We start from the raw sequence: 17,016 nt of genomic DNA, 5'->3' as shown, positions 1-17,016 counted from the left end.
CATCCATGGGATTTTCCAGGCAAGAATACTGGAGTGGGTTGCCATTGCCTTCTCCATCTTTAACTGTATATGGACAAAAGTCCACAAGGCAACCAAAATAAGATTTGACGAAACAATCTGACTTTATTACATGGGTTGTGGTTGTTCAGTTGCTCAGTCGTGTCTGACTCTTTTGTGGCCCCATGGACTGTAGCCTGTCAGGCTCCTCTGTCTGTGGGATTTTCCAGGCAAGGATACTGGAGTGGGCTGCCATTTCCTTCTCTAGGGGATCTTTCTGACTCAGGGATCAAACCTGTCTCTCCTGCTTGGAAGGCGGATTCTTTACCTCTAAGCCACCAGGGAAGCCCTATTGTATGGGATGAACGCCAAAATGTTGGTAAGACCCTCTAAATCTATAGCTCTCTATGAATAGGTAACAGCAAAGATCCTGTTCTATAAATCCTACCCCTCATCTCTTTAGCTCCTACTTCCTGTCCTCAAATAAAGAAAGCAATGATCTACTTATTTCATTCTCCTTTCTAGTTTCTTGTTTGATATTGGGTATTCCTAAAAACCAGAAAGGGATAAATACATTTTGCAGTTTTTTTCTAGAAATGTGTGTGTGAATGAGTGTGCAAGCTGTGTGGCCATAAGCTATAAATGTGGCCATGTGCTGTGGGTGTGGCCATAAGCTATGAATGTGGCCATGTGCTGTGGGTGTGGCCATGTGCTATGGGTGTGGCCATGTGCTTGTGGGTGTGGCCATTTGCCTGAGCATGTGGTGACTCAGCCTTTTCTTCATTTTGGCTGTTGTCCTTTGGAATCTGGAGTTCTATTCCTAGGGTTTTCTGACCCAAGAACACTAGCTGGAGGCGGTCAACATTTAGAATGACACATGCAGGTGAGGGTTGTGTGAGAGGATGTCCTGCCTTGTCTCTGGCCCCAATGCTAGTTCTCTGCAGTAACCAGTGATGTCTAAGGTCACAATAAGGGCCAGAATAAGGACTGTCGCCTATTGAATGCTCGCTCTGTGCCAGGCTCTGCCTCAAACTCTCTCTGTATAGTATACTACCACATTCATCTGCTCCCCAGGTGGGGCTAGTGGTAAAGACCTTGCCTGCCAGTGCAGGAGACATAAGAAATGCGAGTTGGACCCCTGGGTTAGGAAGATCCCCTGGAGGAGGGCATGGCAACCCACTCCAGTATTCTTGCCTGGAGAATCCCCATGGACTCGCCTGACAGGACTATGATCCATAGGGTCGAAAAGAGTTGTATATGACTAAAGTGATTTAGCACTCATGCACATTCTCCTACAGCAACAATCCCATAGATGTAATAATTAAGCTACTGCGTGTGTGCTAGGCACCAGGCCAAGCACTCTGCAGTGCAACATTGGGTTAAATGTTCTACAATCTTATAGGAACATATTTTTGTCCTTATTTTTCAGGCGGAGAAACTATGGCTATGAAGTTAATAAGTGAATCTCAGGTTCAAGGAGATTGCCCTTAGGAGCTTAGCTTTCCTGTCAAACATGGCAGATTGACCAAACATCATAGGGTTCTGCCTGCCCCATTTTTTTTCCTCCCAAAACTGTAGTATTGAGGTCACCTTGCTGTCCTTTAAGGGAAAAAAACCCAGCCACAATTCTTATTTATTTGTTTTCTTCTTATAATTATTATTATTTTTTTGCACAAAAATGATTTCCCTGTGTTGGTCCTGTTTTCCCCAAACAGCATAAATGATTTAGCTACCTGGTGTGCTTTGGCAGCTGCCACTCTCTGCAGGGGAGTTGCAAAGTTGAGATCGTAATGATGAGAAGACTCGGGTGAACTTGCTGCCTCCCGGGGGAGTGAGGGAGGGAATAAGCGTATCATAGACTCAGGCCGCTGAGGGCTGCTTAGCCGAGGACGGCTTTCCCCTTCGTTGATTTCTGTGTTTTCCCCTTCATTTCCCTTTTCAAATGTTCGAGCATATCAAATGAGCTCTCTCTCCCTCCGGAGCAGTTTTAATCTCTTCAGTTTTTTTGTTATTCGTTCCTGTGGGTTGGCTGTTTTATTTTTATTTTTGGATGGTAGGTTGAGTAGCGGCATGGAAGGCTTTGAGGTAAGAGAGAGTTTTACACTTTATGCAAAATCACAAAAATAAATGAGGCTTTAAGAGCTCTCTGGCCAAAGCCATGAGTGTTTATAGGACTGACTGTTTTGTCAGTCTTCAACGACTAATTATAATAGGAACCAACACACATGGTGTGCATTATTTAGATCCAGCTTTAAACGCCAGCGTTTTGGCTGAGGCAGACTTTCCAAATCAAGTCTTTTTGCCAGAAGTGACAGAACTCCTTTCCCAGAGAGGATCAAATGTTGATGGGGACGAATGGCCTCCTGTCTCCTCCCCACACTACCAGATCTTTTCTGCCAGGTTAGCCTTTCTCTGCTACTTCCCTTCCCACCCGTGGGGTGCTATTTAATGCATCCCCTCACCACGTGTTGTGTGTTACTGCACCCACCAGCCTCATAAAAACTCCTTTCTTTAAGAAGTTCCTGGCTGGCCCGATGAGACAAGGGCAGCAGCCTCCAGAGACTTAAAAATGATCAGCTCATCCATTTATGTTTCTGAAAAGCCCTTGCCTATGTTAAAAGTTTCCCTGTGTGCACATGTGTCAGAGAATGTTTTCTTGGGCTCCAAGACTGTATGTCTTGGCCAGAGGGAAAGTGCAGTCCATATACTTGAAAATCTGAAATCCGAGATGATCTTTACACAATCAATAGCTTGTTGGTTTGGTTCAGCCACATATTTGATACTGTCAGCTTCGATTAAATTTGCGGTTCTGTTTTATTGCCATCATGCCCCACCCCGCTTCCCTTTTCCTTCCCCCTACTCCCTGGATTCTTCGACCTGTTCCAGGTACCCAGGATGCAGACTTGGCAGTTATGGTCTGTCTCTCCTTAACAAGAGGCTGAAGGGTATCTCAGGTAGCAAGCCGCATGAGAGAGGACCAAGAAGGGAAGAGAGGTGTTTCCATGGTGATCCTGTTCTGGTTCCTGGTGAGGAAGAAAAAACGAGGCAGAGTTTTGAGCAGAGACTGAAAACAAAAAAGCTAATTATTTCCCTCCTGCTTTTTCCTGACCAGTGTTAACTTCAGACTGTTTTGAGCTAGACTCCTTGGTCATATTTTGGAGACAAGCTAGATGGTGTGTTCTAAGATTCATTCCCTTATAAGATGGAGAATTGTTGACACATGCTTTTTGGTTTAAGGGCTTATTCACATGAGCTTTTGAGGGAACCTTTCATTATCATATTCATTGATCAAGAACATGGAGAGAGATTTTGAAACAGTCACCCCAAGGCTTAAATGAGATATTTCTTTTTATAAAAATCAAAATTGTCTTGGATGAGATTCTAAGCAATGGTGGGACTAGGTCACAGTTGTTTATTAGTCTTGTTTGTGTTCAGATGTACACATTTAAGGGCTTCCCAGGTGGCGCTAGTGGTAAAGAAACCGCCTGCCAACCAGGAGACATCAGGGATATGGGTTCAATGCCTGGGTTGGGAGGATGCTCTGGCGGAGGGCATGGGAACCCACTCCAGTATTCTTGCCTGGAGAATCCCATGGACAGAGGAGACTGACGGGCTAAGTCCATAGGGTTGCAAAGAGGTGGACACGACTGAAGTGACTTAGCACACCTGCCCCGACGTGTTTAACCTTTGGTTAGTTGCTGTTCAGACGATGGACTCATACCTTAGATGCAGGAGTGCCTGCGGCCCAGGATCATGGAGGACCTGAGGAACCATGCCATTGGCCCAGGAGGGACAGTGTCCAGTAGGCGAAATACACAGGCATGGCTCATCGAACTGGGCCCCAGATCGCTGGGTACTCCATCGTTTCTTGTGAGACCTGCAGGTGGAGTGTTTGGGAGCGAGGGCTGTGGTGAGAGCTGAATACAGATCACCAGGGCTGTTAGGGGTTTGGGTGCTGGGCTATTTAAAAGTCAAAACCTCAGTGTGGAGCAGCCTCGAGAGAAAGAAGCTCACTGAAGAAGGATTCGTACGTTTAAGCCACAGGCTCGGACGAATGTGACACGTGCCAGTCCAACCTGACAAAGAAGAGCAGCCAGCAAGAAGGGAAGGAACGTGAGGGTGAACTAAATGATTTTAGGTCACCTACGCCTTTTCTTGAGGTCGCCTAAGTGGGCGCAGCTATGCAACGTGAATCTGTTTCATGGTGTTCATTGCACTGAGCCCAGGGGTTGAAAGGAACCGTAAGGAAGAAAACTCTGTTGCTTTGGTGTTTCTGTGCAGGAGTTTGTCATTGACACACCGTGTAAAAACGCTGAGAAGATGTACATTGGAAATGCGATGTACGGGAATTATGCAGCAGTCTTTGCCCAGCTCATCATAAACGGAAGATCTCAAGGTTTGTCACCAACACAGAATCCTAGGCCGTTTCTCTTTATTAGCACTATTCTCCCATGAGTGCTTTACACAGAATCCTTCCCCCTTCCAAGGGCTGTTTTTATCTTGTAAAAAATTCACACTGGAACTTAGCCCTGTCAGTCCAGTGGTTAAGACTCTGTGCTTCCACTGCAGATTGGGGTACTAAGATCCCACATGCGGTGTGGCACAGCTACATAAGAAATTGAGTTATTTGCCTTTAAAAAAATTTAGCACTTGGTCTCCTAAATATACATGATGAAACCATTTATCGTTACCTTCAACACTGTACACTATTATGGGCAGTGCACAGTCATACAACAAGATGAATTTCAGAATCAACATAATGGCACACTGGAAATTAGGAAAGCCTTGCTCACATCTTTAGAGATTTTAGTAAAGTGTCTTTTCACCATCCTTAGGGCCCCACTGCTTCATCGTTCCTGTCCGAGATGAAAATGGAAGCTTGTACCCAGGAGTGACAGTCGTTGATATGATGCATAAAGAAGGTGAGTTCGTGGGTGACCCTTCTTCCACCCTCCTTTGCACTTCCTGCCTCCTCCCCACCCAACCCTACCAGCTCTTGGTGTTCAGTCTCTAAGTCATGTTCTACTCTCTGTGACCCCGTGAACTGTAGCACACCAGGCTTCCCTGTCCTTCACCATCTCCCGCAGTTTATTCACACTCATGTCCATTGAATCAGTGATGCCATCCAACCATCTCATCCTCTATCGCCTCCTTCTCTCCCTGCCCTCAATCTTTCCCAGCACAATATCTTTTCCAAAGAATCAGCGCTTCTCATCAGGTGGTCAAAGTCCTGTAGCTTCAGCTTCAGCATCAGTCCTTCCAATGAATATTCAGGATTGATTTCCTTTAGGATTGACTGGTTTGATCTTGCTGTCCAAGAGACTTTCAAGAATCTTCTCAAGCACTGCAGTTCAAAAGTATCAGTTTTTCAGCACTTAACCATCTTTATGGTTCAACTTTCACATCTGTTAATGACTACTGGAAAAACCATAGCTTTGACTCTACGGACCTTTGTTGGCAAAGTGATGTCTCTACTTTTTAATATACTGTCTAGATTTATCATAGCTTTTCTTCCAAGGAGCAAGCATCTTTTAATTTCATGGCTGCATCACTGTCTACAGTGATTTCGGAGCCCCAGAAAACGAAATCTGTCACTGTTTCCACTTTTCCCCACCTGAGTCTAGCCTAACTCACCAAAGCAGTGAAGGCAGAAGAGACTGGTTTTGAAGGGACCACTCTACCTACCTGCTGCTGTCCCTCTGGCCGTTTTCCAGTGTCTTTTAGGCCTTTGCTATTGCAAATTCACCCTGTGTTTGGAGGAGGAAGCATTGGGAAGGAGGAGAAATTGAGTTTGGGGTCACTGGCGGGGCTGAATGAGCTTTGCTGCTTCTGTATGTTCAGTCAGATGTTCTCTCGGCTGCCTGGAATTCTCCCCTTTTCCAGCCTCAGCAACTGCCCAGGCAGACAGCTGTGGCCCCGGCTGAGCCCTAGAAAGTCCAGCACTTCCTCCTCCGTTCTCATTAGTGAGGAGGCAGCTGGACAGACAGGCACCACGCTGCATGGAAACGAGCAGATGGCATCTTCACCCCAGATAAGAAAGCAGCCACGATTCTGGAAGTGGAAGAAGGGCTTTGCGTTTCAGTGATGTCCAACCTAGAAAGTGGCAGCGATGGCATAACTGTTTTGAAAAATGTCTTGGCGTGTATTTTTTTAAGAAATGTGTTTGTATATTTGGCTGCAGCAGGTCTTAGTCACAGCGTGTGGGCTCTTTTAGCTGTAGCATACAACCTCTACTTGAGCAAACTCCAGGAGGTATTGGAGGACAGGGAAGCCTGGCGTGCTGCAGTCCACGGGGTCGCAGAGTTGGACACAACTTCCTGACTGAGCAGCAGAAGCAACATGCAAACCCTTAGTTGTGGCAAGCTGGATCTAGCTCTCTGAGCAGGGATCACACCCGAGCCTCCTGCGTTGGGAGTGCAGACTCTTAGCCACTGGACCACCAGGGAAGTCCCATGGGACAGTATTTCTGATGCTCATAAGCTTGTCCCACCTGCAGCTCCATTTCCTGTCTGTTCTCTCTAGGTCTACATGGTGTGGATAACGGGATTCTGAGATTTGACAGTGTTCGGATACCAAGGGAGAACCTGCTGGATAAGTGAGTAGCTGCCTCCTTAACTCAGACGTGCTGCAGCTGTGAGCTCTTTGCCCCCCAGGCCTGGTTCCTAGGTCTCATGGGCGGTACGCCCAGCTGTCTTCTTATAACCACGTTTACAGTTTTACCAGTCAGGAAAGGTGGATAAACAAATAAAAGAAAATCTAAAGTTATCCCCAGTACTATCACCTTTCTTGTTGTTGCCCAGTCGCTACGTTGTGTCCAACTCTTTGCAGCCCCATGGACTACAGGACGCCAGGTTTCACCCTCCTTCACTATCTCTGGGAGTTTGTGCAAACTCTTGTCCGTTGAGTCAGTGATGCCATCCAACCATTTCATCGGTCATCCGCTTTTCCTCCTGTCCTCAGTCTTTCCCAGCATCAGGGTCTTTTCCAATGAGTCAGCTCTTTGCATCAGGTGGCCAAAGTATTGGAGCTTCAGCTTCAGTATCTGTCCTTCCAGTGAATATTCAGAGTTGATTTCCTTTAGGATTGACTGGTTTGATCATCTGTCCACAATGTTTATTACACTTTTGTGTTTAACATTTTAGACTTTTCTCTATGAGTAGATACTAAAGAGAGAGAGAGATGTTTGATTTTTACTGAATGAGATCCACTTAGAAATTCTATTTTTTTTTTTATAACTTGTAGTTTCTGTTTAACAAAATATGTCCAAAGTTTCTATGCAACAATAAATACACATAGAAAATGTTAGTTGCTCAGTTGTGTCTGATTCTTTGAGACCCCCATAGACTGTAGCCTGTCAGGCTCCTCTGTCTATGGAATTCTCCAGGCAAGGATATTGGAGTGGGTTGCCATTTCCTTCTTCAGGGGATCTTCCCGACCCAGGGATTGAACCTGGGTCGCCTGCATTGTGGACAGATTCTTTACTGTCTGAGCTACCGGGGAAGCCTGAAATACACATAGGCATTATCATTTTTAATATTGCCATCATAAGCTGTTAAATAAATTATCTGTAAGTTATATAATCAGTCCCTTATTGTTGGGTATTTAGATTATTTCCCTTAATTTTTTTTTTGGTTATCATAAAACAGTGTTATTGCTTCCTTTGTGGATGGCAGGAGGTAAGGTACCCTCTTTCAGCTTTGGAGGCTATTATAACCAGTACTGTGGAAAATTCTGAAAGGGATGGGAATACCAGACCACCTGACCTGCCTCTTGAGAAACCTGTATGCAGGTCAGGAAGCAACAGTTAGAACTGGACATGAAACAACAGACTGGTTCCAAATAGGAAAAGGAGTATGTCAAGGCTGTATATTGTCACCCTGCTTATTTAACTTATATGCAGAATACATCATGAGAAATGCTGGGCTGGATGAAGCACAAGCTGGAATCAAGATTGCTGGGAGAAATATCAATAACCTCAGATATGCAGATGACACCACCCTTATGGCAGAAAGTGAAGAAGAACTAAAGACCCTCTTGATGAAAGTGAAAGAGGAGAGTGAAAAAGTTGGCTTAAAGCTCAACATTCAGAAAACTAAGATCATGGCATCTGGTCCCATCACTTCATGGGAAATAGATGGGGAAACAGTGGGAACAGTGGCTGACTTTATTTTTTTTTGGCTCCAAAGTCACTGCAGATGGTGATTGCAGCCATGAAATTAAAGGACACTCCTTGGAAGGAAAGTTATGACCACCCTAGACGGCGTATTAAAAAGCAGAGACATTACTCTGTCAGCAAAGGTCTGTCTAGTCAAGGCTGTGGTTTTTCCAGTGGTCATATATGGATGTGAGAATTGGACTATAAAGAAAGCTGACCGCCAAAGAATTGATGCTTTTGAACTGTGGTGTTGGAGAAGACTCTTGAGAGTCCCTTGGACTGCAAGGAGATCCAACCAGTCCATCGTAAAGGAGATCAGTCCTGGGTGTTCATTGGAAGGACTGATGTTGAAGCCGAAACTCCAATACTTTGGCCACCTGATGCGAAGAGCTGACTCATTGGAAAAGACCCTGATGCTGGGAAAGATTGAGGGCAGGAGGAGAAGGGGATGACAGAGGATGAGATGGCTGGATGGCATCACCGACTCGATGGACATGGGTTTGGGTAGACTCCGGGAGTTGGTGATGGACAGGGAGGCCTGGCGTGCTGCAGTTCGTGGGGTCGCAAAGAGTCAGACACGACTGAGCAACTGAACTGAACTGATTGGGTGAATAATGTCTTAAGTTGTTGTTGTTTAGTTGCTAAGTTGTATCCAGTTCTTTTGGGGCTCCATGGACTGTAGCCTGTCAGGATCCTCTGTCCGTGGGATTTTCCACACAAGAATACTGGAGTGGGTTGCCATTTCCTTCTCCAGGGCATCTTCTTGACCCAGGGATTGAACTCACATCTCCTGCTTGGCAGGCAGATTTTTTTTTACCACTGAGCCACCAGGGAAGCCCAGTGTCACAAGTGTTTAGTGTCGTTTCCCAGCATCCCTCAGTGAGATCAAGGTGCATTCCAGTGAGGTGAATGCACTTCCACAGGTGCATTCCAGGTGTGGAGCCCAGGAGTTCACAATGCTTAAGCAGGCTGCTGCTGCTAAGTCGCTTCAGTCGTGTCCGACTCTGTGCGACCCCATAGACGGCAGCTCAACAGGCTCCTCCGTCCCTGGGATTCTCCAGGCAAGAACACTGGAGTGGGTTGCCATTTCCTCCTCCAATGCATGAAAGTGAAAAGTGAAAGTGAAGTCGCTCAGTCGTGTCCGACTCTTAGCGACCCCATGGACTGCAGCCTACCAGGCTCCTCCGTCCATGGGATTTTCCAGGCAAGAGTACTGGAGTGGGGTGCCATTGCCTTCTCCTTAATGCAGGCTGAGAAACACCAATTACTTTTACTTTTCTCAGCATCTTTTCATGAATCCAATAACAATCCTGAACTACAGTGATATTTAAATCTGTGAAAAGGCAAGCCATCAGTCATGCTCCGTGCTTTCCTATAGATTTTCCTTGAACATTTTACTCTTTTCTGTTGCCTTCAAGTTCTTGCCAGCAAATATATGTCATAGATATAAAAAGTTTAAATAAACTAATGGGCGAAACAAACTTAAAATGAACCAAATTCGGTTTGTTAACTTTTTTCCCCTTGTGAATTGGTAGGAAATAAAATGGAAACAGGGGCTTCCCTTGTATCTCAGACAGTAAAGAATCTGCCTGCACCACAGGTGACCCGATTCAATCCCTGTGTGAAAAGGATACCCTGGAGGAGGAAATGGCAACCCAATCCAGTATTCTTGCCTGGAGAATCCCATGGACAGAGGAGCCTGGCGGGACACAGTCCCTGGGATTATAAAGAGATGGACACGACTGAGTGACTCAGCACACACGCACAAAATGTGGGCAACAAAAGCATTTTGTAGGTATCCCAGTAGGTGATGAAGCCCCCAGGCCCCTCAGAAACAACCAGTGCCCGTGCCAGCAGATCTGAGGACCACCAGCCTTCCCTGCATGCTTCCTGTCGCTTACCAGCATCACTGCACTCTCAGAGATGGGGAAGAGGCAAGAGAAGCTGTAGATGTGGTGTGCCCTCTGTCTTACTCACCCAAATGGGATCTTAGTGGATTGGACAGTCCTCTATCAGAACCTCATCCAACTGGTTTAGCATTTATCCAATGCACTAGAGATTAGAAAGTCACATTCAATCAGAAAGAAAAATGATAGGGGGCTCCAAGGTCTGTAGAAGGTATGAGAGTGTATAGAATATTCTTTGGTAAGATTTGATTGAAAACTATTCCATTGGTATAGCCCCCCAAATACTATGAAACAGCAGAGGCAACACACTTGGGGGTGTTGGTTTATCACTTGATCAAAAATGGGCTTGTAAATAGATGTACAGATCCATTGAAATCCTTATCAAAACTTCAGTTGCTTTTTTTTTTTGAAGGAATGGAGAAGCTGGTCCTAAAATTCAGATGGAGATGCAAGACACTTAAGAGTAGCCAAAATAATCTGGATAATGGAAAACAGAGCAGGAGGACTCCCATTCCTGATTTGAAAAATTACTACAAACCTAAAGTTGTCAGGTCACTGTGGTGCTGGTATAAGGCTAGATGGATGGAGAATGGAACAGAATAGAGGATCTAGAGAGAAATTCTAGTGTTTATAGTCAGTTGATATTTAGCAAGGGTGACAAGATAATTTAATGGGGAAAGAAAGGTCTTCTCAACAAATGGTGCTGGAACAACTGGATATCCATATGCAAATACATGAACTTGGACCTTTATTGCATACGATGTACAAAAATTAACAGAAGGTGGATCACAGCTCTAAATATAAGAGCTAAACCCATAAAACTCATAAGAGAAAACATAGGTGTAAATCTTTGTGACCTTGTTTAGGCAATGATTTATGAGATTTGACAGCAAGAGCACAAAGAACCAAAGCAAAAATAGATACACCCTGGACTTCATCCAAATTTGAAAACCTTGTGCAGCAAAGGACGCTATGAAGAGAGTGAAAAGACATCCACAGAGTGGCAGAGAAGATTTGTGAATCATGTATAAGAACCTAATATCCAGACTATAAAAGGAACCACATTACAGCTCAACTATAAAAAGACAAATGACCCAACTAGAAAATGGGCAGAAATAGGAATGGACATTTACCCAAAGAAGATACAGAAGATGGCTAAGAGTACATGTAACGATGTTCAACATCAGTGTCAGCGAGGAAATGCCAGTTAAAAAACCACAGCGAAGTACCATTTTGTACTCACTTCATGGCTATAATAAAAGAGACAGATGATAACAAGTGTTGGCAAAGATTTAGAGAAATTCGAGCCCTCATCTATTGCTGGTGGGGATGTAAACCGGTGTTGTCAATTGGGAAAAGAGCTTGTCAGCTCTTCAAAAGTTTAAAGTCAGACTTCCCGGTAGCCCAGTGGTAAAGAATCTGCCTGCCAATTCAGGGGACACGGGTTCGATCCTTGGTCCGGGAAGATCCCACATGCCACGGGGCAACGGAGCCCATGTGCCACAAGTGCTGAGCCCTCGCTCTCGACCCTGTGCTCTGCAACAGGAGAAGCCACTGCAGTGAGAAGCCTGTGCGCCACAGCCAGAGAGGAGCCCCGCCTGTGGCAACTAGAGGAAACCTGCGTGTAGCGGTGAAGACCCAGTGCAGCCAAAAATAAATAAATAAGTACAATTTCAAAAGTTAACGTCTTCATGGCACTTACCAATTCTACTGCTTGGTCTGTATGAAAACATTGTCCACAAGAGAACTGAAAATATATCCACAAAAAAACTTGTATACGGATGTTCATAACAGTTATTCATAACAGCCCAAAGAGTGGCAACAACAGAAATATCCATCAACTGATGAATGGATAAGCAACCTAAGGTATACCCGTACAATGGAATATCATTTGGCCTTAAAAGGAATGAAGCACTGATACTCGGGCAAACTGCGGGAAATGGGGAGCAAGAGAGAGGCCTGGAGGCTGCGGTCCATGGGGCACAGAGTCAGACACAGATCTGTTGCTCAGCTGGTGACTGAACAACAACCACCGATCCATGTGAAGACACGTGCGAACCTTGAGAAAAGTGTGTCAGGTGAAAGAAGCCAGACACAAAGAGCACACGTTGTGTGACATTGCTTACGTGAAACGTCCAGAATTGACAGATCCCGAGAGTTAGAGAACAGGTGAATAGCCGCCAGGCCCTAAAGGGTAGGGAATCTGGGATGTGAGTGCTAATGGCACGGGGTTTCTTTTGGGGCGATGAGGTGTTTAGGAACCGAATAGTAGTCATGGTTGTACAACTTTGTGAATATACTAAAGACCATTGAGCAGTTTAAAAGGATGAAGTCTATGGTGTATTGCGGATGGCCTGCCAGGCTCCAGAGTTGGGTTGATGATGGCAGTCCTCAGGCCTCTCTGTGTCTGGGGCACCACTGAGCCACAGATGGTAGTGGCAGGATATCGGCTCTTACTTTCCGTGACTCAGCCTCTCTCAGCGTCTCCTGGGGGGGTGCTTGTCCTGCCCCTCACGCTGCTGTCTTGGGAGGGAGGCTGCAGGATGGGGAGCCCTGCATGACTTCCCTGCGTGTGCCTGTGGGAGCCACCTGCCTTCATTTCCAGGCTCCATGTCCTCCTCCTACGCTCACCCCACCTCTCCTTCCACTCCCCGACACCGCAGGTTCGGTTCCGTGGGTCCAGATGGGCAGTACCACTCCCCCATTAAGGACAAGAGTGCGAGATTCAATGCGATGCTGGCGGCGCTGACCCCTTCCAGACTCGCTGTGACTTTCCAAGCTATGGGCTCCATGAAGGTAACTGACTAGTTTCCCTCAATGTTTGGTTTCCACGTGTCCAGAGCTGGGTGACAATCTCAGGAACTGAGCTTCTTGAACCACAGTGGGCACAAGGTGGCTTGGGTTGCTGGTTAAATGCCAGTGCCAGTTAGCTCTACACAGAGAACTTTCTGCAGCCTTCTCAACATCCCTCTACATCCACATGTGTGCTGTGGATTACGGTGGGTGGAGCCTGGTCCTTACAGCAACAAGGCCACTAAAGGTGGGCCCCTGGAGAACAGGTCCTTCGGAAGGAGCCCATCTTCTGGAAAAGCAGCTAAGAGCTGACTAGTGGGTAACAGCCTGCGTGTCTTGGCTGAGTCCATCGGGGAGTGTTGATGCGTGCACGTCTGCTTGGCATGTGACCGTTACCGTCACAGGCAGGACCATGGGGTCAGACCTCCAGGAGCCAGTCGTACCCCCCTTTCCCCACCCCTGCTATACTCTGACTTGGAAACAGCAGCCGGGAGAGAGTGCTCCGCAAGCTGCCTCCTCTTCAGAGTGCGGCACTGCCTGCCCTCTGGTTCCTTCCCATTTCTTTCCCTTCTTAGGCTCCACGGAGCAGGGGGAAGCTGCACGGAGCATTGAGATACCAGCAAACATCCATGTGTGGCTGGCACCCGGCTTCTCCACTGAGAAGGGATAAGTTCCGTTCACTTGACCCCAGGCCTGGCGTCAGGAATAGCAGGAAAGCCTTCCCTCCCTCCCTCTGCCGGGTCTGTGCGGCTCACAAGCCCGCCTGGCCGCGCTCCGCCTCCATGGCGCTCTTCCCCGCCGTGGGTGCAGCTGTGATACTCAGTCCTGAGCTGGTGACTGCCGGCCTGCTTGTGGGTGCTGCTTCTGTGCTTATTCTCGCTGGCTCTGTAAAGTGGGTGAGGTGCGTGTTCAGTTCTGAAGACCCAGGTCTGGAGTGGCCCGGTGGGTCTCAGCCAAACCAACTGAGTGGGTGAGGCTCCAGGAGAACCTCAGGATGTGGGCCCAGGAGTGACTCCAAGGCGCTGATCCAGCAGCAAAGCGCAGAGGGAAATATTGGGCTGGCCAAGAGTTCATATGTGCGATGTTACACAAAAACCTGAAAGATCCTTTGGCCAAGCCAGTACTTCTCCTGGGGGTCCAGCGGTGAAGAACCAACCTGCCCGTGCAGGAGACATGAATTGGATCCCTGGTCCGGAAAGATCCCACATGCCTCGAGGCTACTAAGCCCGGTGCCACAACGATCGAGCCTGTGCTCTAGAGCCCGGGAGCCACAGCTGCTGAAGCCCCTGTGCCTGGAGCCTGTGCCCCGCACCGAGAGAAGCCTCTGCAGGGAGAGGCTTTCGCACCACAGCTGGAGAGGAGCCGCCAGTCCCTGCAGCTAGAGAAAGCCTGCACATAGCAACAAAGAGCCAGGGCTGTCAGATACAAATAAAATAATACTTCTCCCGCGTCTGGGATAGACACCGTTTCAGCCATCTCTCAGACTCCAGAAGGCAAAAGCTGAGAAAGCAGATGCACCTAGAATTGCTCTGTAGAGCAGACGGGAAAGAAATCTGCTCAGGGTTCCCTGGTGCTGTGATGGCCGCTGTGGCTGCACGAGGGCTCCTTGGATCGCAGTAGCCTCTGGGCCCCTCGGAGGGGCGTGCTGCTGAATATTAAAGCCACACACTGGTTCGTGGCTGTAAAGGTACTCTGGAAGCCCTGTGCTGGAGTGGGTGATGCCATGGGAAGGATGTCTGTACTGCCAGGGGCCACTGGTGGACTCCCAGGGTGGCTGGCATAGGGTAGTGGAGATGGGGCACTGGAGTGGGTACTTTTGGGAGAGAATCAACTTAAACTTTTTTTAAAATTAATTTTGATGTATTTATTATTTTTTGACTGCACTGGGTCTTTGTTGCTGCATATAGGCTTTCTCTAGTTGCAGTGTGTGGGATTTTCACTGCGGTGGCTTCTCTCGTTTCTGAGCATCGGCTCTAGGCAAGCAGGCGTCAGTCGTTGCAGCACTTGGGCTTACTAGTTGCCTGAGTAGGCTCCTTGGCTCCAGAGCGCTGGCTGGGAAGATCTCACATGCCACGGAGTGGTGGGGCACGGGCTTAATTGCTCCGTGGCATGTGGGATCTTCCCAGACCAGGGACCAAACCTGAGTCTCTTGCATTGGCAGGTGGATTCCTAACCCCTGATCCACCAGGGAAGTCCTGGTAGCCTTCTTTAGGCCTCAGTTTCTTCATCCGTAAAATTGGCCTTCTGATCACAGTGCAGCCTGAGTGAGGACGTGTGCGCAGCGATGTGACACAGCAGTGATGAGCCAGCACTTGCTCTGTGCGGGAGGCAGGTTTTCCCGGTGAGCAGAGGCCCGCCGCAGAGCTGGATGGGCTCAGACCCGAGGGGTCCAGATGCTGCCGGGGTGTTGTCCCTGACGGACCCGGGCCATTGTGATCTCATCGTGAGCCTCTTGGATGAGAATGACCTCGCCTCTCTTGGCAGCTCCTCTTCTCTCACGGCTCAACCACGGGACAGATGCTGTCTCAGGGGAAACCTCAGATGGTCCTGCTTGCCCCGCGCTTGCTGATGAGCAGGGAATGGATCACTTTCTCTGACGCTCATTCCGCCTGTGTTAGAAAACTGTCACCGCAGTTCCCTGTTTGCTCAAGGCCGGGCGCGCCTGCTGCTTTAAAACTCTGCCCAGATGTCTTTTTTCCCCGCTGCCATGGTTGCCTCTCATTTTTGTCACATTTCTCAGTCCTTTCAGGTTTTCTCTTAAAGACTTGCTGTAATAGCCTTGCTGTCATTTGTGCCCCCAGATGCCATGTCCGATTAAATTATTAGCAGGGACTAGAGGAAAGGAAGCTAAGACATTTGGCAGGGATTGGGGAGGGCGCATTGATCGAATCCTGCAGCTGAAGTAGAGGGGGATGCTGGGGAGCCTTTTCTGAAGGAGGAAGGGATCTAGGGAGAGTCACTGTGAGTTGGGAGGCAGAGGAGGAGTCAGAAACACACATGAGACCGAGCTCAGAGTTTTGGGTTGATTTTGCAGGAAAGTAATATTTTAGCATTTTAGGACGAGATGGTTGGATGGCATCTCCGATGCAAGGGGCGTGAACTTGGGCAAACTCTGGGAGAGGGACAGGGAAGCCTGTTGTGCTGCAGTCTGTGGGGTTGTGAAGAGTCAGACCTGGCAACAGCAACAATATTTTAGCATAAGAAAAGCTGGTCCCCACTTTAAGAGTCTCCCTCATCCTTTAAGTAGGTGTTACTCCGCAGCTGGGGCCCACCCTCAGGGTTCCTGGTGCAGCAGCACCGGCATGGGGCCAGAGAATCTGCGTTTCCTCCAAGGCCCCAGGTGATGCTGCGGTTACTGGTCCAGAACCACACTTGGAGAATGGCTGCCCAGAACAGACGGGTTTGGGACTTCTCTGGTGGTCCAGTGGCTAGGTCTCCGAGCTCCCAGTGTAGGGGGCTGGGTTTGATCTCTGGTCAGGGGACTAGATCCCATATGACTAACAGTTTGCATGCTACAACGAAGATCAAAGATCCCACGTGCCATAGCTAGGACCTGGCACAGCCAAATAAATAAAAAGCAATGCCCCCCCCCCCACCCCTTGCTTACTATAAGCCATGCCCATGATACATGCTTCACAGGTATTAACTCATTTCTCCTCAAACAACTCTGAGAGGGCTCCATCCATCTCCTCATTTTACATATGGGGAAACTGAGGAGGTAAAGGAATCTGTCTGAGGTGGGCATTCACTATGCTGCCTTTGATTTTGGTGGTTCTTATTCAGGGAGTTGTTGTTTAATCTGCTAGTCATGTCCAACTTTTTGCAACCTCATGGACTGTAGCCCACCAGGCTCCTCTGTCCATGGGGTTTCCCAGGCAGGAACACTGGAGTGGGTTGCCGTTTCCTTCTCCAGGGGATCTTCCTGACCCTGGGGTTGAACATGCATCTCCTGCATGGTCTCCTTCTGGTCTTTGTCACGGGGCCACCAGGGGAGCCTTTTCAAGAGTCCCTCTCTCCTCTACTGATGGGAGTTTGGGACCTTGTGTCCTCGAACCACCTTTCCAAGACCTTCTGATGGTTCATGGGGGATTGGAACAGCAAAGAGGAGGAGGCTGGGGGCAGTTGAGTCTCCTGAGACGGAGGTGGCTGTTGGTCTAAGAGGGT

At 47.9% G+C, this 17,016-nt stretch overlaps 1 protein-coding gene across 4 annotated transcripts in view; it reads left to right on the top strand.

The window, feature by feature from the left end:
• The window catches only part of ACOXL (acyl-CoA oxidase like), a 339,747-nt gene that overhangs the window by 54,579 nt on the left and 268,152 nt on the right, over positions 1-17,016 (top strand). For all 4 annotated transcript variants that reach the window (XM_002691158.7, XM_059891623.1, XM_010809768.4 and 1 more), the window contains exons 6-9: positions 4,279-4,393; positions 4,833-4,919; positions 6,520-6,592; positions 12,723-12,855. In XM_002691158.7, the coding sequence (XP_002691204.4) occupies positions 4,279-4,393; positions 4,833-4,919; positions 6,520-6,592; positions 12,723-12,855 (408 nt within the window). The remainder of the gene's footprint in view (positions 1-4,278; positions 4,394-4,832; positions 4,920-6,519; positions 6,593-12,722; positions 12,856-17,016) is intronic.

This window comes from Bos taurus, chromosome 11 (assembly GCF_002263795.3).
Source record: "Bos taurus isolate L1 Dominette 01449 registration number 42190680 breed Hereford chromosome 11, ARS-UCD2.0, whole genome shotgun sequence".
In the NCBI taxonomy this organism is placed as follows: Eukaryota; Metazoa; Chordata; class Mammalia; order Artiodactyla; family Bovidae; genus Bos; species Bos taurus.
The sequence above is the reverse complement of the archived record's forward strand: the minus strand, read 5'-3'. Positions and strand labels throughout refer to the sequence as shown.